This window comes from Poecilia mexicana, unplaced genomic scaffold (assembly GCF_051168715.1).
Source record: "Poecilia mexicana isolate PSO_F unplaced genomic scaffold, ASM5116871v1 scaffold_11, whole genome shotgun sequence".
Taxonomy (NCBI): domain Eukaryota; kingdom Metazoa; phylum Chordata; class Actinopteri; order Cyprinodontiformes; family Poeciliidae; genus Poecilia; species Poecilia mexicana.
The window spans coordinates 2,553,343-2,578,188 of record NW_028263380.1 but is presented as its reverse complement, the minus strand read 5'-3'; the positions used below and the strand labels follow the sequence as shown (position 1 = coordinate 2,578,188).

The 24,846-nt window shown below is 40.5% G+C and overlaps 1 protein-coding gene across 1 annotated transcript; it reads left to right on the top strand.

The window, feature by feature from the left end:
* Positions 1 to 2,715: 2,715 nt before the first annotated feature.
* On the top strand, positions 2,716 to 17,318 carry pdik1l (PDLIM1 interacting kinase 1 like). The gene is made up of 3 exons (XM_014971454.2): positions 2,716 to 2,885; positions 10,531 to 10,828; positions 13,114 to 17,318. The coding sequence occupies exons 1-3, from the start codon at positions 2,860 to 2,862 to the stop codon at positions 13,852 to 13,854; spliced, it is 1,065 nt and encodes a 354-aa protein (XP_014826940.1). The 5' UTR covers positions 2,716 to 2,859; the 3' UTR covers positions 13,855 to 17,318.
* The last annotated feature ends 7,528 nt before the right edge of the window (positions 17,319 to 24,846 follow it).

Below are 24,846 nucleotides of genomic sequence, written 5' to 3'. Positions count from 1 at the left end.
AGTCTGTAGCCAGTAGAAAATTAATTTAAATTCACCATTTAAAGATGTGATTGATGCTGGATTGTGTCTCCTTCCGTCTTCTTCTTAACCCTCTCCTCTCCAACTTACCCCTTACTTTTGATTGTTTACTTTTTCTCCTCACAACAAATTCCAAATAATATTCCTCCTATAGAAGGTGAACATAGGTTATTAAATACTTTATATGATCATTTGAATAAAAGTTTTATTATATTAAATAAGTTAATACTTATTACAATATGTGTTAAAGGTATCAATGTATTACTTAATAAAGTAAGTAAATTGGTGATTTTAATTAAAACTGGAATCAAATCTATGAGGAAACTGAGTCCAACCTGGGCTAATTTTGCTCTCAAAGAACGGCAATTATAAATGTATTAATTTTAACATATCATTGTACTCACTTAACCACACAGAAACTGCACATAATGAAACTAGCCCCTCACCCATACTGTACATTTTGCTTATCTGCTGCTGTAGGAACCTTATTGGACACCAAGGAAACAAAATGCAGCTCAGTGAGGCTGACCTGAACGTTTCTGTGGTTCCTTTAAGATTCTGAATTATCCATTCAAGCGCTGAGAAAAAATGTTTCCATATAAAAATTGTTCAATCTTGTGTGTGACATACAAACTGTATGTCACACACAATATATATATATGACTGCTGTATGTATATATACATACAGCAGTCATCACATTAGGGGACGTTCCAGACTTGTTTTGCTTGTTTTGAACACATTTGCTCATTCCAGCAGTTTTATTATTATTATTATTATTATTATTATTATTATTATTATTATTATTATTATTATTATTGGTGGTGGTGGTGGTGGTGGTGGTTCCCTAGCAAACAGTTAAAGCAGAGGCCGTTTTGCTTTAAAATCATTAGAACCAGTGTCACAGAACGTCAACTTTTTAGGAGCAGGAGAGTATAGAGTGACCACCAGAGGGCATAAGTGATCCACAGTAAGAACAGATGCTCAGCTTCACACAGCTCTGTTAGCTGTGATCAGTCTGGATGTCCTGAAGGGAGGTTCTAGAGGCTCATCGCTGGTCAACATTTGAACCCAAGACGTGAACTTCAAAGTGAACTTCACGTCACTTTAGCATAATAAAGCATTATTGCTTTATTGCTTTATTGCAATAATGCTTTATTATGCATTGTTGCTTATAGGGCTAGAGCATAGGGTATTAGAAATAATGCAATTAAACATTAGCTTTATTGCCACTGTTTTTGGACTCAATTCCTGGCTTTTGAATTTCAATTCAGTTCAGAAATGCTTTATGTATCTCAAAGAGAAATTAAGTGTTGGGCAGGAAGAATTTCCTGTAGTGGTCAGTCTTGCAACAAACCTGAAGAGGCCTCTGACTGAAAACTGTTACTGTATTATGATCTTGTTAATGTCATGTGTCGCTTGGGCAACAACACAGTGACGGTGGCGACAGTGGTTTGCCCTGCAATCGGTGGATTGCCGGTTTGATTCCCACTCCACTCACCCCTTGTTGTTTATGTCCTTTCTGGCCAGAAGTGCCTGTAACAATAATAATTGTGGTGTCTCTTTAAGACAGCCCAAGTTATCCACTAGTGATGTCATAAGTCTGTGCCTCTGCCCCCTGTCAAGAGCGTGGGAAAAACATGCTGACAGGACAGCTGTGGCTCTGACCCAGTAGCTAGCCATCACCACTGTGTGAATTTGATATATAAAAAAAACATAAATTCTGAGGAGACAGTGAAATTATCAGGACTTTTTCTCCAATAAAGTTTAAAACTTTCCGTTTTTTTTCTCAGTCTAGTTTTCTCTGCAATTGTTTGTAAACATACAAAAACATTCATATGACATAACCATAACACTAGAATGAAATAAAATTTTCCACAGCACATCTCAATGTTAGGGCAGGAGAGATGATGTTCCACAGTCTTGGATGACACCATCAGCTGTTTGCTAGCTCTGCAAATCAACATCATTTGCTTTTCATGTTCCTCTTTAAATCTTTGCCTGGTAGTTTGGTTATGAAGCTGTGCAGAGACATGTTGGAGTCTGGAATATGATCTTTGCCACTATGATACATTGAAGAGATTGTTTCATTTCTCTCTCTGTTCTTTGTCCTGCATCCATGAAACCTTCGTTTTAACTCCTCTGGGATTTGTGGTCAGAGTTCAGGTATTTTTTTTGTTTTAGCTTGTGAGATTCTAATCAGTAACTCCCAGTTGTAAATAAATAAAAATAAAAAATACCTTGTTGCCATGGTTATGCATCATAACAAAAGTTCGAAATTAAAAATAAAGTAAGAGCAGCCATCTTTTTGGATGTTGTGCAGCTGCACAGAATCCAAAACGAAATAACAAACAATATGGTAGAAATTGGAGAATATTATGCAGGTGTGCATATTATTGTATTCTATCTGTGAGTGACAGTTAGGTCTGGGGAGGCTGCTGCTGGGAGGAAGATGCTAAATAAAGCTAACTGTACTGACTAAAAGTCAAGCTGCAGAAAAAAAAAACTTTCGCCCAACCATAACACTGAGTTGTTGCCTTGCAGTTGAGAAAAACATATTTTGTTTAAAATAAATTTTAACTAAACATATAGAAATACATACATTTGAATGCTACAGCGTGCGCAGCGTAAGTTTAAAATTAAACATAGAACTGCGAATGTGTTTTACTTTGAAAGGGACCGGAAGCTGTTCAAGCTGCTCACGCGGTGAGCTGTACGGCACCTCGCAGCGCAGCAGCTGCACGCTCTGACGTCCAGTGTTTGACACAACCTCGTCGGCTTGACTGAGCGAGCGGAGCGTGTGCAGCTGTAATGGCTGCCAGAGGGAGTGAGGTAGACCACCAATGAACCCCCGAGAAGCGACTCTAAGGTGAGCCTCATGACCTGATATCATGCGGTCAAACCTCTTCTGTCTCCGCTGTACGTCCACCATTGTCTTGTCTGCTGTGCGTACCTGGCAACCCGGCTTGCAGGTGTGTACGCTGCTTGATAGCACTCGCACGTACACAGGACAATAAACTGTCAACACCTTGTGGTTAGCATGGATAGCTCCTCTGTTCGCCACTGTTGGGTCAGTGTAAGGGGAAATGAGCATGTTTGGGTTTAAATGAGGCGACGCTAACGCAGAACCAGATTTGTGAACGAACTGGAGCAAGCTGGACTCTTTGTTAGCTGCTGTTAACATGATTAGCTCGCGTTAGCAGCCAGGGGCCAGGCCACATAGCTGTTAGCCTGGAAGCCAATCACCGAGGTGAGTGTCTCATTAGCCTGTTCACTTAGCTGTCTGTCAAGGGAACTGCAGCACTCCATCTTCTGGATAAATATTGTTCATATCTATCAGCTAAAGGTGTGAATACACCTGTCCTTGTATTTTTCAGTTAAGGAGGACCACAGTTTTCTAACTTTTATGTTTTGTTTCAAACTGAAATTTGGATTTTGAATTTTGGCACTTTTAATCTCTTTTACAGATTTAACAGTACTGAGGAGTGTTGGAAATGTTGGTTATATCTGGTAAAAAAAAAAAAAAAAATATATATATATATATATATATATATATATATATATATATATTGCGAAACCAGTATTATGAATTAGTAATGTAACATTTATGTTGTATTAAAATAATATTTTATATATATTAATGAACAATCTCCCCCATCTCATCTAAAAAGCATAACTAATACAGAAAGTGTAAATGAGGACGTACAAATCAGTAGCCTTGGATTAAAATGGGTGAGTTTTCCTTTGAGTGTGTGACCTTTGATTATGGAAGTTAGAATCTGAACGATTATTTTTATTCCCATGCATCAAAGCTTGTTTTGATTTGTTTTCCACTGTGGTCCAGAAAGGTCAATAAAATGCAAAAGTCATAAGAGCAAACAGCTAAAGTTTTTATGTCTTCGGGAAAAATTTGGAAATGAATCCATTGATTTTGAGAGTGTCCAGCTGGCCAGACCTCAAAGAAAACTGGAAATCTGTCAGTCAGTAAAAACCTGATTTACGGATCTCTGGGTTGGACCTTGGAGTAAAATGAGTTGTATGATAAAAAGGCTTAGGTATTCTTATGAAGGAACAATTCCCTGGTGGATGTCAACATTTCCACCTTAGAAGGTCCTGGAGGACATCAGCTGTATTTTAGGACACAGATAAAACATTTGGCACGGAACAAACTGTTAGTTTTAGGTTATTTGTTCTTTATTTGTAAATCTATCATTTTATTCTTTCCGAGTCCCATTGAGACAGGATGTCTCATTTTAAACAGTGACCCGTTAAGTCAACACAAAATGCTTTTCTTCCTTGTTTGTTTTGCAGAATTCAATTTTTATCAATTCTAATCATATAGCCTAAAAACTGTGTAATTGTGGAATGAAAGAACACAATTCAATAAATCAATAGCATTAAAAATTTCATGTTTGTCACATTTTATAAAAGAAAATCTTTTTAAAATCTTTTATTCTTAATCTCATTGGCATAACCAGGCCTGTCACAATAACAAACTTTGCTGAACAATAAATTGTCCTAGAACTTATTGCGATAAACGATAATATTGTTGTTTTGAAACCATTTTCAAGTAATATAATGGAAATGGTATAATAATGGCAAGAACACATTCTCAAAGATCAATAAACTTTAAATTCTAAGGAACGTTTAGATAGATAAAAAAATTGTTAAACTTTAAACACTGGAACTGGAAGACATTTGAAACAACCAAAATTAATAAACAAAACCACAGAAACAACAAATAAACAGAATTATGAAGTCAATGGAAACAAAATTATCTTTCAGAAAAAGGGATAATTGAAACCGAAGCACCAGACTGATGACTTTTATCATTCATTTTTTGGTAAAAAGAGAAAGAAAGGCGATAAATCAAGCAAATGAAAATTTTTGAGTTTCTTTTAATTTATCATGCTATTAATTGATTTATTGTTTATTGTGACAGGCCTAGATTTGTATCCTAAAAACCTGCAAGCAATCTGGTGCACACTTCAATCAGGATGTTGGTTCTTTTTTTTCTTTTGGTCTCTCCCACTCGTCTCCATTAAAGTACACGAGTGTCAGTGGTTTGGTGTTTAGCTGTCATGCTCCAGCTCACACCCTGCCCCTCGGCTTCTTTTCATTGTGAAAACGAGGTTTTGACAGGTTCTCCTCTTTGACATTGTGATGGTGGTGCATACGGAGCACACAGAGATGTCGCCATGATGGCCTCAGTGAGGTAGCATAAACCTGTTGTGACTAACGGTGTCATTATAACAAAGTGGTGATTGCTGCACTGTTTGATGTGTGTGCTATCATGTAACGGTCACATTGTTCTGCTGAGGATTGGTATTGATGGCCACAGTGACTGACCAGGCACTCTGTCTGCCTGCAGGGCTTTTAATCTGCACATGTAAATATTGTGTCACTGTGTTCTGTATCTAGTTGCTTGTTTGCTTTGTTATACATATTATCTTAAGTGGAGTCTTTACTGTTGAGTCATTCACCATAGACTCTGTAGAAAACGCAGGAGGGAGCAGAAAAACAATGAGCCACCCTGGTTCAGTTAGCCACATGCAAAGTCAATTAGCCACATCCTGGTTTAGTACCTGGTGGGAAAAAGAATGTTTTCAACATTATAATTTAATGCAAGCTCAGATAAAGAATGTCTGAGTAGTAGTTTAGCAGTAGTTTAACCTGTCATGTTGTTCGGATCACACTAATGCATGTGGGCCAGTGCATTATCACTGTGGTCTGTTACATCTCAATAGCCATGTTTCCATCAATGGGTTTTCTATGAGCATTTTGAAATATTGATATTAGAAACGGTTGATGGAAATGGCGCAATTTGAAATAATTTCCTCAATATCACAGTGAAGATTTTACTCTTGCTTGAGGTGTGTTTTGGCTTTTCTGGAAGAGGTAATGTGCTAAGCAGGGAATGGAAACACATTTACTGACTTAGTTCCAAACCTCCAGCACAGATTGGAGGACTGTCAACCTGGAAAAGCATGTCCAATTTTCATTTTCCTGTTTTTTTTTCTTTGCAACATTTCAAAAGTTTGCTAAAAATTCCCATGACGATTGGATGGAAATATGACTATTGATAATTGACTCTCAATAGGTGCAGATTCTTTGAAGTTGTAACGGGAGAATTTTGTAACTAGTTTTGTGTTTTTTGAATTAGGGTTAATATTTAGCACCACCAGCTGGATGTGCTGAGGGTCCACAGTGTTGCTTCATTCCATCCAACATTCCTGTTGTTTCTTCTGTTTCAAAAGATTTCTTTTAAATTTGAAACATCATGGGTGTCATTTTCTCTTTGTATGGGATAGTCACCATGAATCGTCCAGATTTCAATTTATCACAAAGTTGTTTATTTTATGTTGCTCTCTTGCAACTTATTTACATCTAAATTGATACAAGATTACCCATTTTCAATTTTCTTAGTGAGATCACAACTTCACACAGCTTCACTTCAAACACATAGAAAGGTAAAAATGTACATAACTTTTAGCTTGGTAGGAGTCCTCTTGCTAGTTAAGTTAGCTGTAGTTTAGGTAGCATTAGCATTTGACTTGCATTTAAGCTTCTGGATTAATCAGAGGTGAGGAAAAAAATGACTGACAAAAAAAACAATCAAAGCAATAATAAACATACTGGTTTTAAAAAAAACAGCTATTATAACATGTAGGAAAAGTCTGCACTGAACATGAGTGCCTGCCAGGTTTTAAACATCCTGCTTGTGTCTAGCTCACCTGGCAAGATTTTTGTCCCAAATTTCCCCTTCCGACAAACTTAAGGACGTCCCAGTTACCATGATGGCTCTTGAGATAATCTTCAGAGATATTTCTGTGGTGTGTTGGTCTTTCTATGCAGCTGGACACCGCACACGGTGCAACCAAGCCTATTATGCCTAAGATTTTTTATTGCTGTCTGTGTGTGGTCTCAGGTTTTGAAAATCGGCCAACGATTTTAGAATCTTGCTGTGTGAACCAGGCTATGATGACTAGCTACATGCTGGGTGTGATTGGAGGGTAAAGTGAGCTAGCAGAAATAAACAGTTGTTTAAAAGGTCACCTAAACCATGGTAGAACATTCTCGTATACCGTAATGTCTAGTTCTGATACCACCTGGAGTAAACGAGAACTTGCCAAGGAAAATAAAGGCAAGGCACTCAGGATACGAGTCCTGTAAAGTTTCAAAGTTTCAGTCACCAATCAAAGACAATGATTTTCCATACAACAGAATGTAAAGATCTTCACAATTACAATGAAACCCAATATAAACGTGGCTCTGCTTGTTCAAGCTGCTCCAATCTCTAAAAGACTTCTCGCCTGCAGCGCCACTAGTTGAAATCACATGGTGAGGGCTAATGCTAGCTCATGGATCTGGACAGTTTACAACCAATTCAGATGGATCTTATTAAACCGGCACCATGGAGTTTTATCTACAAAGAATCATTTTAAACCCTCATGGTGGACCATGTCTGTCTGCCGGCTGTTCTATGGTATTCAGTACATGGTTGACCCCAAAGCTGGGAGCTCCAGGGTCAACACATTAAAAATGGGAGGACAGCCATGTTTGATGTGTATATTAGCAGGTCAAGTAGGCATTAATTCCAACAGCTACGCTATAGAGCAGGAATGGTTCTGTTTTGGAAGTTATTACGAGTGATTGTTGGCTTTGTGTGTGTGTTGTGTGTGTGTAGTCAAATAAGGCCGCAGCAAACTGCAGAGACTCCAAAGCTCTAAAACCGTTTAGCCTATCAGGGGAAACTTGGCTGTTAATGATTTCTGGTTTCTGGGTGTTTTCTTAAGGCTTTGGTTAATTAGTCAATGTTGCGGAAAGCATAAGGTCCAGCTAAGCCTGTTACAACAAGCACTTAATCAATTAAGTGCATGTTAAATTAAAATGAGCTTGATAATTTCCTTAGCAAAGGTCTACAAATCAACCACTGTCCTCTACTGCTTTCCTGTCATAGAGGTTTGACTGACAGGCCGGCTTCCCAGGTCATGTTTGCACGTTTACAGTTAACAATAATCACTCTACTGTTGCCAACTCAGTGACTTTTTTGCTATAATTAGCAACATTTCAGACAATAATAAATTTGTATCACCAGGTCAGGATTTTTAAAGATCGGTGATTGGAGATCGGCCAAAAAACTGCAATCAGTGCACTCCTAGTTCTTGTTGTTTGGTGGAGAGCAGTGTAGCAGGCTCTTTATTTTAATACTATTATGTATAAGATGAGTTCTTTATCACTGGAATAATGTGTGTAGTTGAGATTTGGACTCTGAGCTTCCTTCCAGCAGCTTGATGAAAACAATGCTTCAGTTACCTCCTACACAATCCAACAGTAGAGGTAATTTATAATCAGCTGCACTATCTGTTAATAAACAAACTGATAATCAATTGTTTGGGGAAAAATACTCAAAAATCTGGCTGCTGACCAGAGAACTAAAAAGAAAACCGGGTGATAGAAAGTACACTCCCAAGCATCAGACCAGTGTTCAACCAGTGCTGATTAGCAATGCTACCTTTTAAATACGTCACATTTCCTTACAGGGAACATATTACTGGTTACCGTTTTCAGTTTACACTACACTGTGGCTGGGAGATTTGTCAGCCAGTGTTTAAAGCAATAAGACTGTTTGTGATAAAGGCAGAGGTCAGAATATAAACTCTTCCACAATGCAAAATAGCAAAGTGTAATGACTTGTCTTGCCCTTTGTCAACATCATAAATAATCAGTCATCCAACCAGTTTGTCTGGTAATAGTTTGTTCCTTATGAAACTGAAGACCAGCTCTGCTGCTCATTTATTGACTGCTCATTTACAGCGTACTCTTTGGTAGCTGTACAGAGCTTCACCTGTACAACCACCCACAGTCTCATGGGTTAGAGCTTTTCTTTGTCCTTTGGTAGCATTATCAGACAAACTATAGTTTTCAAACCCCAAGCACTGAGCTCCTGTCTGTAAGCAAACAGTTTTGTTTGCATAATTGATTTTTTTTTTTTTTTTTTTTTCCCCCTTTGCAAACACGTTTTTCATATATTCATGTAAAACCTCAAGGACCCCCTGCTGTAGTTCTTGAGGTTCGGAGTTGGAGTCAAACGTCCAACTCCATCAAGCCATGGTCATTAGATAGTTTCTCTTACCCTCCAAATGTCCATTTTAACTCAGGCAGTGAAGCTAGTTTCAGTTTGGATCATCTCTCCGTGGTTCTGTACAGGCTTGTTGGACTGTTGTACTGCCACTGTTAGATGGGTTTAACCACCAAGCACTCCAGACGATTAAAACACATTGATCATCCAACCTAAAACTAACTTCACCGTGAGAGTTAAAGCAGACATTTGGAGGCATGGAGACGAACCATCCAATCCAAGTGGCATAAGGTTGGAGTCAGACGCCTGACAGCGACCCCTATATGACCCCTCCTCATTCCACCTTCCACAGAGGATTCCTTCTCTAAAATCATTTAGGACCATTAGGAGAAATAGAAATGTTAGCAAACTAGGCTCAGATCGTTAAAGGTTTTCAGAGTCATTTTAGTGTCAAATGTAATAAATCTCAACATATTGTTTGCATTGGTATATGACGTAGTCCTACCAGCAGGTAGCTGAAACAACTCTAACTCCAAAAATGTATCATCCTCACGCTTTCTTCACCTTTCATAACTGTATTTGGGTTTTTCTAATGCATGTAGCTGCCCACTGTTCTTCCTTTGGTCTCCAATCCTGGGAGCAATTTTACTCCATAGAACTAACAGGAGCCACATAGCGATTTGTAAGGCAAATTTAGTAAATGTTTATTAAATGAATTTAAATTTAAATGAGAGGGAGAAAAAAGATAGCTAAGGAGAAATTGTCACACTCTTGAGGTTAAGAGCAACATCTCTTTACCTTAAGAGATGTTAAAAAAAAAACAGTATAGGAAAATTTATATCATTACAAAAATACAACAGCTGTTTTGATTATGAATTTGAATGTGAAATTCTATATGAATTTTAATCTAAGTATACATCAAAGTTTAGTTATATCAGTTGTAGCTAAAGTAATGAATATTTGTATAAATGTATACTTTGTTTACAAATTATAAATTTAAATTTGTGAGCTGGCTCCTGGTGCTCCAATGTGAGATATCACCTCATTACTAAGCCTATAGTGAGCAGCTAACACCTCCAGCCCCCATAGGAAGTCCTGTTTCCTTTCAGACCTTTCACTTTGTGTCTGACTTCAGTTTGGCATCTGATCTGTGAATCATATTGCTACCAGAGATTTAGTGACATTGAGACCAAATTAAGGAACAAATTCCCAAAGTTCACTTTACCTTCCAAGTGAAGATTTCTGTTTTTAAATGAAGATCTTTTAGTTTTCCTCACCATCTTCTTTATCCTGTTGATTTTGCATACCATGGCAGGCCTTTCCTTCATGTCAAACCATGTAAATCATCTGTACAGTTTTTCCAATCTTGTATCACTGTAGTCTTGCTAAGTGTTCCTGTAATGAGATGAAGACCCGTCATGTTTCTCCACAGCGAGGATGGAAGGATGGTAAGCAGCCAGCCCAAGTATGACCTAATCCAGGAGGTGGGGCGCGGCAGTTACGGTGTGGTCTATGAGGCAGTAGTGAAGCGCTCGGGGGCCCGGGTGGCCGTGAAGAAGATCCGCTGCCACTCTCCAGAGAATGTGGAACTGGCCCTGAGGGAGTTCTGGGCGCTGAGCAGCATTCAGAGCCAGCACCCAAACGTCATCCACCTGGAGGAGTGTATCCTGCAGCGGGACCAGCTGGCACAGAGGATGAACCACGGCTCCAGCTCGCCGCTCTACCTTGAGGTGAGAATGCAGAGTTCATGCAGCAGCTAAGGGTTCCTTCTGTCTGGAAATGTATACAATATTATTTGCCATCCATTATCCAACATGTTTATCTATAGTAGGGTTGTGAGAGCTGCATCAAAACCACTGAATGAAACAATATGAAAACCTTTGAAGAAGACACTGATAACTTTCTCCTTCACAAAATGTTTCATTTGTGTCAAATTGTATCAGTTGTAGGATTTCTATTTTGTTTTTGGTAAAAGACAATGAGCCATTTCTTGTGCAAGGCTTACGTGTTTATTTTGGTTGTATTTATCCAGAATGTGGTGTTCATATTTGTGCCTTTGAACTGCCCAGAGTTCACTTCAACCGAACTGAAATGTAGGTTTGAAGGTGGACCAGAGTTCACTTTTTGTGTCCATATCAGAGTTGGTTTACACATTCACACAACCCCCAACAAACCAGACATTCTAGGAAAACATACTGGAGTTTGATTAAAGCGAACTAAACAGAGCTGGTGTGAATGTACCCTTTAATTTTTGTTTTTAAATCTTATTTCAACATTATACTTACCGTAGTGTACTACGGTATTCACTAAGCTAGTTGAGCTGGTTTTAAACTAGTTTGTGCTGAGGTTGCATTGTTTAAACATCTCATGGACCAGTCTGCAAGGCGCGGCTGCTAGTGTGTATTTTTCAGATGACTGGTTTGCTGCGCTGCTTAAATGTACCAGTATCACTTCATATATATGTGTAGTCTGTTGCCTCAGATCAATGGGCTGTTGGGGGCTGGGGGTGCTTCTCTCTCTGGTCGACTTGTCTGCAGCCTGTCATGTTGCCGTGGCTCCCCGCTGCGTGACAGCAGCCTCAATCGCCTGATTCCAGCCTTTCAGCAGCTCAGTGGTCTATTGTCAGAGCATTCATTTAGTTTTCTGCAGTGCCAGCATTGGATGTTTTCCCAGAATTCCTTCCCTCTCGTTTAGCACACTGTAATGTTCCAGGACATGTGTTCAGAAGAGCAAATGATAAAGAGGTGGAGTTCTGCGACTGCTACAACCGTGGGATAACGGCCATCTATTCTCTTTGGACACTCATGGATTATGGCAACAACTGGCAGCCATTTGTGTTCCACCAGGAGCGGCCTCTTTCTTACATTGAGCAGATTAGTTTTGTAGTGCACATCGGTGACAACAGTAAATTACACTGTATTCATTCCTTTGGAAGTTTTTATTTTATTTTATTATGTTACAGCTATAAACTTTAGTGTATTTTATCTGGATTTTATGTGATGGAGCAACACAAACAATGCATTATTGAGATGGAAGGAGAATGATAGTTTTCCAAATTTTTGTAGCTTGTGCATTTAAATTCTTCCCCCTTTTATTCTAACTTGGTAAAAGGTTTAACAATGAAGGGGTGAATAGTTTTTAGCTGAACTCATATTTTATTAACCAGGTAAACTACTAGACTCAAAGGGTGTATCCTCCTGACACATTTGCTCCACTTTAAATGGACCAGAGTTTATTTCCCCCGTTCGTCTGTACATTGTGCATGTTTGAATAGACTCAAGTAAACCCTGGAGCAGACCAAACATCCGGAACCACACCCACTTTTTGAGGTGGTCTCCATCAGCTTCTAAATGAACTCTGGTACACTTACCTTGGGTGTGAATACAGATCAGCCTTGATGTGAACCAACTACAGAAAAAATGTCTTTTTAGATTTTACGAGCCACTGTTGCAGGGCGCTGTGTAAAAATTTGCCATTTATTGTTGCTAAGAAATACTTAGTACTGTATGTACTGTTGGGACTGAAATCAAATAACAGCACATATATGCGCAACAAAAACACAGCAAGCATAATATCCAAAGTGTTGTCTTTCTAGGTATGTGCTCTGTCCTGCCATTGTTTATTCAGTAGGAGCAAGGATGATTACCCACATGATTTGTTTACAAATTATAGTCTACTTGCAAAAAGGCACAGTGAAAGCAAATAAAATAATAGTCTAGTTTTGGCACAGACCAAACAGGCAGACTAAATGTCTTTCCTGGAATGAGTACATCTTTAATTACTAGTAAAAATTATGGCTGCAAATTCTATCACAATCATTTTAAAGGACCAGACAATGAAGCTTTTACTAGTTATTGGACGGTCACACTGAACTCGGAGGATATTGAACCCATGTGCAGTTGGAGTTCAGCTTCATCCAGACCACCTGTGACAGAGGCCTGACTCAGGTTCTTCCTCCTCTTTGTTCAGTTTGCTGTCATGTAACCAGATGTTTTCTTGTTGTCTTGTACTGCAGCTGGTGGAGACATCTCTGAAGGGGGAGATCACCTTTGACCCGTGCTGTGCCTACTACCTGTGGTTCGTCATGGACTTCTGCGATGGAGGGGACATGAACGCCTACCTGCTGTCCCGTAAGCCCAGCCGCAAGACCAACACCAGCTTTATGCTGCAGCTGGGCAGCGCTTTGGCCTTCCTGCACCGCAACCAGATCATACACCGCGACCTCAAACCAGACAACATCCTCATCTCGCAGGCGTGCACACCCACCGGCTCCTCTGAGCCCACCCTCAAAGTGGCAGACTTCGGCCTCAGCAAAGTCTGCTCTGCCTCAGGGCTCAACCCTGAGGAGCCGGCCAGCGTTAACAAATGCTTCCTGTCCACGGCATGCGGGACGGACTTCTACATGGCCCCGGAGGTCTGGGAAGGCCACTACACGGCCAAGGCTGACATCTTTGCTCTAGGAGTGATCTTCTGGGCAATGGTAGAGCGCATCACGTTTGTGGACGTGGAGACCCAGAAGGAGCTGCTAGGGAGCTACGTGCAGCAGGGCTCGGAGATCGTACCGCTGGGCGAGGCCCTGCTGGAGAACCCAAAGATGGAGCTGCTGATCCCGGCCAGGAAGAAAAGCATGAACAGCCACATGAAGCAGCTGATCCGGGAGATGCTGTCAGCCAACCCCCAGGAGCGGCCCGACGCCTTTGAACTGGAGCTCAGACTGGTCCGGATTGCCTGCAGAGAGCTAGACTGGGACACGTGATAGACGTGTGTGTGTGTGTGTGTGTGTGTGTGTGTGTGTGTGTGTGTGTGTGTGCGCGTGTGTGTGTGTGTGCGTGTGTGTGTATGGCATTATGAACTCCCATCGAGCACATGTACACATCTCTTCATTCGCTCTTAACCCATCCTTCTTTCCATGGAAATAAATAACGAGGGAGTGATGAGAATACACGAGTTGCAGCTTGGTCAGACCTTCAGTCTGTGTCCAAGTGCATCCAGTCTTCTACTAGCTGTGTCTTTATATTGAAAGAGAGAGGTGCGACACCCACAGCTGCTGCTGCTGCTCCAGAACGCAGCGTCGTCTCAGGCCATCCAGATCACCACAGCCACCGCTTTCTCTCACACGCCAGTAGAACACAATCACCCAGAAAGTCAGAAAAGAACGGCCAAGACTTCACAGCTTGTCTCCAAATACCACCATGACCCCGGTGCTGATAACTACAAAATGCAATATGAGACGGTGTCCTGTGATTTTTACTGTGTACATCCAGCCAAAGGGCCCACCTCTGTGTTTGGGTTGTGTTCTGAAGCCACCTCTGTAGGTTCTGCCTAAACTCGTTTCATTCAAATCATCAAGATTTGAGTTGGTTTTGGCGTCAGATTCAGTTCTGCTTCGAAAGCTCAGGTAATAACATTCATCATGGTGGTATTTGTTGATATCGGTGTTTTTCCGTGCTCTTAGAAGCAGGGACAAAACCAAATGTTGGTGCTTGAACATGACTTGTTTTTCCTCTGTTAGCTGCTTGGTTTGCCTGAGTGGGTGGAGATCATTTTTATCAGCTGACATCCAGCCACAAAGAGCTCATCTTTGGTATGCTTCTTTCTTTGCTTCTGAACTGCAAACTTGAAGATAAGTTGACTGGCTCCAGATGCACCCATAACCAGTTGACCAGAATGTATAAAGCTCCAGGACAGTCACTTTTCTTTCCACCCACCCTTAAACGCATCACTCGGCGTGTCAGATTAGACCAGATCATTCAGGTTTATTGCTCTCATGTAGCCTTAACGTTGTGCTCACCAAAGCTTGTGTTTTTAATGGTTTTTCAGAACAAACAAGTAAAACTGTTTGGCTTTCCATATACCTACCTTTCATTGGTACCATGTGCCTTGTTTCCACAGAGTGGTATGGCACAGGTTGATGTAGTTTGGTATGCTCTTTTGTCCATTTACATTGTAAAAGCAATCAATACAACTGATGCATACAGTTGTAGGTCTATGGGACAATGGCAATGTCAGGGTGGAGCTACTGGTTCACACAACCTTTGATTGGAGGACAGAAAACGTCACTTCTTGACGAGCACCAGTAGACACACTTGTGTGACGGTTGTTGTTACAGTATTATGACGCTATGTTTGGGTTTAACCCACTGTTTCTCAATTCCGGTCCTCACGACTCCCCTGTCCTGCATGTTTTAGGTGTTCCCCTTCTGTCACACACCTGAATTGAATCTCTGGGTGATTAACAGCCCTCTGCAGTTCTTGATAGTCATGCAATAATTTGAATCAGCTGTTCTGGAATAGAGGCACATGTAAAACATGCAGAGCAGGGAGTCACTGAGGACTGGAATTGAGAAGCACTGGCTTAACCCCAAATTTTCCTCAAGGAATTTTAATAATTGAGGTACTTGAATCGTTACAGCCCTAAGCCCAACATTCCCAAATGCATCTTCTGCCACACCAGAACAAGGCTGAAGGCTCCAGAGGATAAAATGGCTACTGTCAGTCTTCCCATTACCTGTTGACCTCTTCCCATCCCCAGGTGTCTTCAGTGTCAGTTTACCTCACCAGTTTGATGAATCTCCTCCAAGGTCAATGTGAGCAACAGAACTGAATACGGTGGACGAGTTAAAAAAAATATAAACAGATCTACTGCTTCTGACCAGATTTTAAAACACAGACCCAGAAGATGGCCGACTTTGAGTCATCTTATGGTAACAACTAACATAATCCTCACCGCCTGGGTTTCTGATGGCGAGTTCAATGATCAGGACAAAAAAATTGTTCACCAGCCAGTTTCTTAGTGCATCTCTAGAAGAGAGTTTCTCTCCTGGTGAAGAGGTTTAAGCTGCTGGTTCTTTTAGCCTCAGGTTGAAGAGTCCAAGTTGCTTTGCTGAGCACAACGTTGGAGCCTGTAAGTAGCTGCAGTAGATCCGAATGATCCATGAAGGTTAAAAAAGTGACTCTCCAACTCCAGTGTTTCTTCAGAAGCTGCTTGATAATGTGAAGTAGAAGCCGCCTGTCCTGTAGCGGCAGCGACATGAATAATCCCGTCTGAGCCCGTTCCAGACTGAATGTGTTCAACATGCCGGGACGCAGTGAAAGCACTTTTATTTAGCAATCTGTATTTGTCCCTGCTGCGTGATGTGGAGGACTGCGAGGCAGGATCGGCTGATGACAGTGTTGTATTGCTGCAGCAGCCCTAACCATGAGGGTGGGGGCTCCTCCATGAGCCAGAGGAACTCTCCTTCCACAAAGCTGCTGTTTGACTCAGTCTCGTCTCCCCGTCACCGTGCAGCATCTCCTTTGGCTCTCAGTTTTCCAGTAATCCATTTGGATCAATCTCCTCAGCAGCTAATCCAAAGCCTGTTAGGTTGTTGCAGAACTTGGCAGAGGATCATGCTGGAGACCCTTTTTTGTTCTATTAAATGTAATACTTCAACATATTTCTACAGGAAGCCAGAAAGGTCAGCCAGTGTTAGCGGTTCCTTTGCTGTGGTAGAAAAATGAATTTCCTTCCATTCATCTCCAAGTTGGCCTTTTATTCCTTCTCCTCTCATTCAGCTACATGTCTCCATGCAGGACATCTGGTGCTTTGGACAATGCAACGTTTACTGCGGCTTTCAGTACAAGCAGCAAAGATTAAAGTAAAGTAGGCCACCCATCGAGCAGAGGATGATGGGTAGAGACATTTCTGCTGCTCACCTGGAGAAGACGTCATGGAAGGAGACATGGCTTCCTGTCAGGTCTTTGTTATTAGACGCCCCTTTCCTTCTGACTTACTGTATTTAGTTTTGCACATGTGTAAATACTGTAAAGGATCAACGGGACTGATGAGGCTGTATATATGAGGTGATGTGCTCTGTTTTTAGAGCCTGATTGTGTAAATTGTTACAATGGCTTCAGTCGGGATGTGAGGATGGTGAAAAGTGTGTTTGTCATTGGCCTGTTTGTGGTCTTGTGGGGAAAAAACAAATGTACAACATGGATGATGTCTCCTGTCCTCTCTGTGTGATTGGGGCATTCTGGAAATAAAAGAAGGGATTTTTTTATTTTATTTTTAAACCATCATTCAATGTTCCTATTCTAGAGAGCGCTGACCCAAGATCACCATAAACCATACTGGCTCTGCCCCCCACCTTCCAGCTGGACATTGTAGTCACCAAATGGTGTTCAGATTCACAGTTTAAGTTTGAATCAAATAAACCTGTTACTGTGGACCCTTTACAAATGTGTGACCCTTGGTGAGTAGTCTGTCTGCAGCCATGAACACACTGTTCAGGACTGGTGTCTGAATTCATGCAGAACTAAAGAACAGGGGTGCAACACTTTTGGTTTTCTGTCCGATTACCGATCTGAAAAATATCTGGTCAGTCCATTCTGATTTTGGCCGATGCTTTTTTTTGTTTTTTTCTTTTTGTTTTTTTGTCTAATGTTGCTGAATATAGCAAGAAAGTTGCTGAGTTGGCAACAGTGGGGTAATTATTGTTAAACTGTAAATATGCAGACATGATGTGAAAGAACAGTGGCTGATTTTTAGATAAGATCCGTGAATAAGATCAGCTTCACATCTAATCAGTCGATCAAAATCTTCCAAAATTCCATTATCGCTCACATGCGTAGCTTTGTTTCACTAGCTTAAAGTTAGTGTCCTATTTACTGATACATCTGTCTCTGTGTGATCCCAGTTGATATTTAACTGGAAGATTTCCAACATTTTCCAATCCAGCAGATTCCCTGTCAGAAGATGGACCAGATCCGTTGGTGTGATGCATTCAGCTGATATGCCTCTGTAGGAATTGGATTCCAAAATACTTTATTGATCCCCAAAAGAAAACAAGGAATTAATACAGCTGGAACCAGAAGATTACATACACATGAAATAAAGACGTCAAACTTTTTTCTCACTGTTGACGTTCTCTTGATTTTAGTCAGATTTATCTAAATTACTTCTAAATGCCACAACAATATATATAAAAAAGGAAGAGTTCAATGATTTATTTATTAATCTCATTAAAAACAGGTTTATGGTTTCAACAATTCAGTCATGTAATTATTTAGCATTTAGTTTTATGTACAGTGTGCAGTGATGGCATAGTTATTTTTGAAAAAGTAACTTAAGTTACTGATTACTTGATTTGTAAAGTAACTAAGTTACATTAAAAGTAACTTTTTGTTACTTTCAGCCACCTGTGAAAATTACATTGATCTTTGCCAATACTTACTTTATAATGGTAACATCAACAATGTGTCTCCACTTATATGGTGGAGACACCGTGTAAGTGGTGTCTCCACCATATATATGGAATTGCAACAACGTGTGTTGTAATTCAGAAAAGATTACCAAAAGATTTCAAAGTAAAGAGCTTCTTTTTCCATTGAGGGAGATTGTTTAATGGTTACAACAGTAAAAAAAAAAAAAAAAAAACTTTAGTAATTTGTGTGTAGAAAACCACTGAGGGATGCCTAAAATGTTTCATCCAACTGAATGTCTTTCATTGTGAGGTTCAGTTAGTTTCTTTAATAATTTGTTTATCCTGGTGTGTTTCTATGCTTTGCTGCCAGGAATTTTCCTACTGATAGTCTAACACATCATTATTATGTCTTCCTCCAATTGATAAAGCCAGTCATCAGTTATCACAATACAATAGTTATATTGAAAGCCCATTAAATTTGATGCGCTTTTATTTTAATCAGACCTTAAGGTGAAGTTGCTGCATCTCGCCACCAGGAGGAGACAAAGTTCCGTTTTTGTTTTCTATAACTGCAGCCTGGATGCTGACAGTGGTTGGATTTCTAAAAGTCAGTTCTCCAATTCTAGGTTGGAAACTTTTCCCAAAAATTAGGAGCATCTTTAAATTACACAAGAGCAAAAAGCACAGCTATTTAAGGTAACTTCCCATTAAAATATCATGAAAACTCAGCTCTGAATTTGGTCGACTTAGTAAGAGTTCCATCAACTTCAGCCCTAATAACCCTAAACTCTAGAAGCTGATATTTGACTGTATTGAATCACAGTCACATCAGGGAAGAAATTAATTTAACATGTGTGTTGTTGTAATTCAGAAAAGATTACCAACATATTTCAAAGTAAAGAGCTTCTTTTTCCCTCAAATCAAGAAAATGAATCCCTGAAACACATCTAGATATAAACAGGTTGTAGGAGAGGTGATTAGTGTCACTCTTGCAGGAATATTTTTATTTGTGTGAAAACTCTGTTTATTTTTTTATTGACATCATTTACAAAATGGTGAACATTTGGCTTCAGTCCCTCATACTGGTGTGAGAAAGTCACATTCTCCCAGTTCTTCAGTTACCTGAAGGAAACATATGGTCAGTTTGTACATTCAGTGAAATCAGATCCCCTTCTGTTCACATTCCTTCAGCACTGACATGTTCAGTTATATTGCTAGTTTATTATTTCAAGTTATAAGACAGTGTTCAGTTTTAAAACACAAGAAATCTCCAGATTCAGGTTTGATTTTGTTGTTGATTTTTTTACATGACTTTTATTTTTTTAAATGAGTGTTTAACATCTGAGTTTCTCATTAAAATGGTTGAACTATAGCCCATGATAGAGAAAAAGAAGGTTTTAAGTTTCTAAAGTAATTCAAGATTAGGGTGATGGCAAATATGTCATCCACACTTAAAGACTTGGAGCTTATAATTAAAGGGCACTTTAGTGGGCGCTGAACAGGGGCAACAAAATGATGACAGAAAAATGATTTCTAGTCCACATTCTCTGTTTAACAGCTGTTGTGATGGTAGAGAACGGGGTTGGTTGGTAGCAGGCTGTACAAAATGTCTGTGTGTGAACTTCCAAAATACTTACCAGAAACTAGATACTGTGTCCAGTGGCGCAACTACACATTATTCAGGTGGATGCGAAAACATAAATCGGCGCCTCCCCCCCCCCAGGGAAGGAACGTCAGGGTGAAGGAGCGACGCTACATTTACCTCGTTATGTGCGAGAGGTGAAGGAGCGTAAGGCGCGCTGAAGTGTCTGGGAAAACATAATCGGCGCGTCGCCCCCTCCAGATGGGGTTTTGGCGCCCCCTCTGGTGCTGCGCCCCTATGCGTTGCATACTCTGCATACCCACTTTTTGCGCCTCTGCCCAAGTCCTGTATAAATTTGTTCAGTCGAGCCAAAATAACTTTGAAAACTACAACCCTACCCTGATACCTGTTAGCCAATTAGCCCAGTCTATTGTCCCAGCACTCCCAGTACTCAGTCACATCTCTTTCATTCCTTGCTGGTTCCTCCTGTTATGTCCACTGATTTTTTGGTAAGTTTTTTCCACTAAGCATTATTCATCTACAAGCTGCCTCTGTCTCGTTGCATCAAAACCTACATCATGACAGTCTTGTCTAGTTCTAGTAGTAACTGAATAAGCATTTACTTTTAGAAAGTAACATTTTAGTTCGAGGAAAGTAAAGTGTTACTTGTACAGTAGAAAGTAACCTCTAATTTCTAATAAAGTAACTTTTTAGTCCCAGAAAGTAGTCTCTTATTTCTCTAACTTCTCAAAACAATGTGCGACCGCAAGCAGGACAAACAGCGACAGCATTGCCGAGAGTGCCTGTTACCGTTACAGTTTGTCAATATTCAGCCTCCCTGTTTCCTTTGATGACTAATTTCTCTTTTTCAAACCCACTTAATTCTCCAGCTCTTTGGTTTTTCCCTCCAAATGTTCTTCACTCAGAAAACCCCTGAAGGATTTCCTCTTGTTCCTGAGGGCAGCTTGGCTTTAAGGATGGAATTATCCTTTCTCCCTGCGCTCCAGACCAACATATCAGCCGGGATTATGTAGTCGTTTCCATGTCCGCTGAGAGCGCCTCCAAGCAGCAGGCCCTGATTTTTCCCACTAATTTCACTTTCACATTTGAGAAACTTCCAAACCAGGATTGGCTCCAAATTCTTTATTTTATATCAATTGTTCATATTCAGCTGGTATTCTGAGGAGGTGTGATTTTGCACTACTTTTCTCTTGCAATCAGAGCTGCATTAACCTCCTGCAGAGTGATAATTTGATTAATTTGTGACACTTGATTAATTTACTAGAAACAGTAAAGTGCTTTTAAAGTTACATTAATGTGAATGACATTTCTTTATGTTGTTTATGTTGGATTGAAATACCAACTAGAGTGCTGAAAACCTGTTTGGAAGACCTTTGGAAAGATGTGTTTGTGGGAATATTTGGTTTCTGGAGAAGACGTTACTCCATCATGTTGTTTATAACTAATTGCTCTGTGAGTTTCCATAACGTAAACCTGAAACTCTCATCACTTCTGCATAGATACCGCAGTGTGTAATGCAGCCATGCTCTTCTCAGGTGAATCAGGGTGACAATTATTGTCTACCATTACACTTCCTCACAAGATCACACGGGGTCAGGCGGGTTATATGTATGAGGTCATTATTAGCACAAGCCTCAGGGTGACTGAAGCTCCTGTTTTATTTTTGCAATCCAACACAGCGGCATTTTCTAAAACTGACTGATGAGACGTGACATGATTACAGACCTCATCATTTCAGGTTCCCCTCCAGGCATCAGCATGAGAATAAAATTAGCGTCGGGGAAATGATATAATTCTCTTTTTGTTTATCTTTGTGATTCAGCTTTTATGATATCTTGAAACTAGTCCCTAAATCCAGCACACTAACTTACTATCCACCCTATTAAAGGTTTAATATAACAAAAACAACCTGGTGAGAAACGTAACCCCAGAAAATATTACTGGTTGCTATGGCGATATCAAAATGATTAACTTTTCCTGAAGTTTTCCAACTGTGAATGGTATCTCAGCTACAGAAATCCAAAGATTTGTTGCTTCTTTCATCAAAATGACACCAAAATAGTGTATCTTTGGAGATGTTATGCTTTTTACATTGGCACCATCAATTAGGGACATCAGGTGTCATTTCTTGCATTTCAAGCAGCACAAAATTTTACCATAACACAAAAACATAAACCGGTGGAGTGGAGTTTTAAATAAACACGCTCTACAAGCCTCTCTGGGCTGAAACATCTGCTGGGAAAGCAGTGTTTGAGACACTTGAACTGAATGTAAAGAAGGGAAGGGGAAAGAGAGAGGGGGAAGAAGAGAAAAGAGGGAGGAAAAATCTGAAGCTTCTACACAAGCACATGTTTCAACAGCATTCATGTCATTGTAGTAATAATGCCTGTTTTATGCTCCACTAAGAATATTTTTACACTAATTTCAAGTTCAATATAGCATAACATCCAAATTACTGTTAATTCTGAATTACTATACTGTTGATAGTATCACTTTTGAGAGGGCCAACAAAATTATAGAACACACAAATAAATGATCAATGACATTTATTCACTTTTACACAGGGGTGAAAGTCGTTTTAAATTCTTGGGGGTACTATGACAAAGAAAATAATAAATAAATAAATAAATAAATAAAAATCATATTTATATGCATACATTATTATGCACAGAAAGGTAGCGAGCATTTTACTTACGCACACACACACACACACACACACACCTACTAAGCATGCTACTCTGTGTTACTGACATCGTGGAGATTTTTTCACACGTCTACATCCTGGAATAGCACCTGACCCAAACTCTTGTCCGAGTTGTTTTTGAAATCTGCCTTTGAAATACAATCATGAAGCCCTTTTATCCCCAAGGCTCCTGAATTAAGCAGTACAAGAACTTCTGGGTTCTGGGTTTCTTATGTTTGGTAAAATAGTCACAGCATTAAATTGTCTGCGAAAATTAATAAAAAATAAATATAATAAGTCACAGACTGTTTCTAGCACTGTGCAATGATTAATACATGAATAATCCTAATGAATTAATAGTAATTAAAAATAATAGTGGATAAAAGGCTTCAGAACATTTATACCACAGCAGGTATGGAAAACCACAAAAGCAAAAATTAAATCATATACAAATGTATTAATCTCTCCATGTTAAATAAATAAAAAGTATAATGTTTTATTTAAATCTTTATGTCAGCTTGAGTCATGCAGAGCTGAGCTGATCATTTCCATAGTAACGATCAGAAGCAAGAAGTTGCTCCAGAAGTCCAGTGAGCTCACTGATGAGGTCATAGACGTACATCACAGTAGATGAAAGAAGTTCTAATGCTTGAATGCTGGAATCTCTAAGCATCAGTCAGGATCCAGACATTTCTTGGAGATTAAGGTTTGTATAAAGCAACAATGTTCAGTTTTGCGACAGCGATTGTTCCCCTGATATTCCCGGTTGGTTGGGGCATTGGATATGCCGTGACCACCGGCATGAAGAAAGTATGCGATCGTTTCTTTCCTGGGAGGGATGGAAAAGAAGAAAACAATCAGACTGAAGAAGACGATCTGTTTTGGACAGGATTTCCATCCACTTCCAAAAAACAAACCGACCCGGCTGGGGAGGTTTGTCCTGAAAAGGCTTTGGACGATGGGACTGCAGACTCCATCTCGTCCTCTGTACTAGACAGTACAGAGGACGACTGTACTGTCTCTGGACAAACCGACCCGGCTGGGGAGGTTTGTCCAGAGACGATGGTACACCATGGGGGTGAGACAACAGTCGCAGAAAAATCTGACCCGGCTGGGGAGGATTTGTCTGCGGCTGATCTCGCAGCCAAAGCTCTGGGTAAAGAGACAGCCAAAGCTTTGGTTTCCCTGGTCCCATCCTTAAAGAAGAGTCCTCTGAAGGGGACGTTCACAGGGACCCTTGAAATACAAAGTTCTCCGGATGGGGAACTTTGTATTTCTGATAACAACAGAGCTGCTCCTTTGCCAAGAAAAACACGTCTAAATTTAAAGATTTCCGTTGGTGTCGAGGTTTTCTGTTCCCCTAATTCATTAGATGGCGTTGGCTCGGATCTCCCAGTTGTAGGGAGGACAGCATCTGCAGGACCCGGACAAGCTGAGGAGAACTTTTTCAAGTTCTCAGATGAGCTCCAGAACAGCTGGGTGAACGTTGCTTTCCAGAGCATCCTGAACCTGAGCGTCACCAAGCGGTGTCTCGCTCAGGAAAGGATTTTTCTGGAGGCATCGTCCATCCCCTGCTGTGGGAAGCTCATACACTCAGCTGTCCGTCAGCCCGGCAAACATTTTTGTCAACAAGACCTTTCCCCAGTTCTGATGGAGCTGACGGAGAAGAAGCTACCGTCAGTTGTGGGAAAGGACTACGACATAAAAAGTTTGCTGGAGTCTGTTCTGGTCTGGTTGGACTCGTTTGGCGGCGACACAGATAGAGAGATGTATGACAACGACTCCTGCTCTAACTGTGGAGCCACTTCCCTCAGGCTCCTGAACAACGGCGCCATGATTGCCCTTCCACCGATACTATTTTCAACCAGTATATCTATACTGCTGGAGTACTGGTTGGATTTGGCATGCAAGCGCCGTTGTTCAGGCTGCGGGTCACCCTGGCAGAAAAAACACTGTCTGGCCGATAACAAGGTCCTGGTGTTTTTTCTGCACAGGTTGACCAGGAGGTACCAAACAAAAGCCACTCAGACCATCGAGGTCCCTGCAGAATGTGGGACGGAGACATACCACCTGTCCTCCGTCATCTGTGGGGATCCGAAGCTGACAGAGTTCTACTGCTATTTAAATAAGGGAGAACGAACCATGAAGGCAGAAAACGAGCATGTCTTCACTGCAGACAGCGACTGCAGTGAAGACATGTCCAACAACGGCTTCATCTATATATATGAAAAGAACTGAGAACACCAGAGGTTAGTTTCTCCAGCCCCTCCTCTGGAAG

Excerpts from the sequence above, each read along its gene's own strand:
- pdik1l (XM_014971454.2), top strand. The coding sequence starts at position 2,860 with ATGAACCCCCGAGAAGCGACTCTAAG. Across the intron at positions 2,886-10,530 it reads CCCCGAGAAGCGACTCTAAG|CGAGGATGGAAGGATGGTAA; the intron begins GTGAGCCTCATG and ends GTTTCTCCACAG. Across the intron at positions 10,829-13,113 it reads GCTCGCCGCTCTACCTTGAG|CTGGTGGAGACATCTCTGAA; the intron begins GTGAGAATGCAG and ends CTTGTACTGCAG.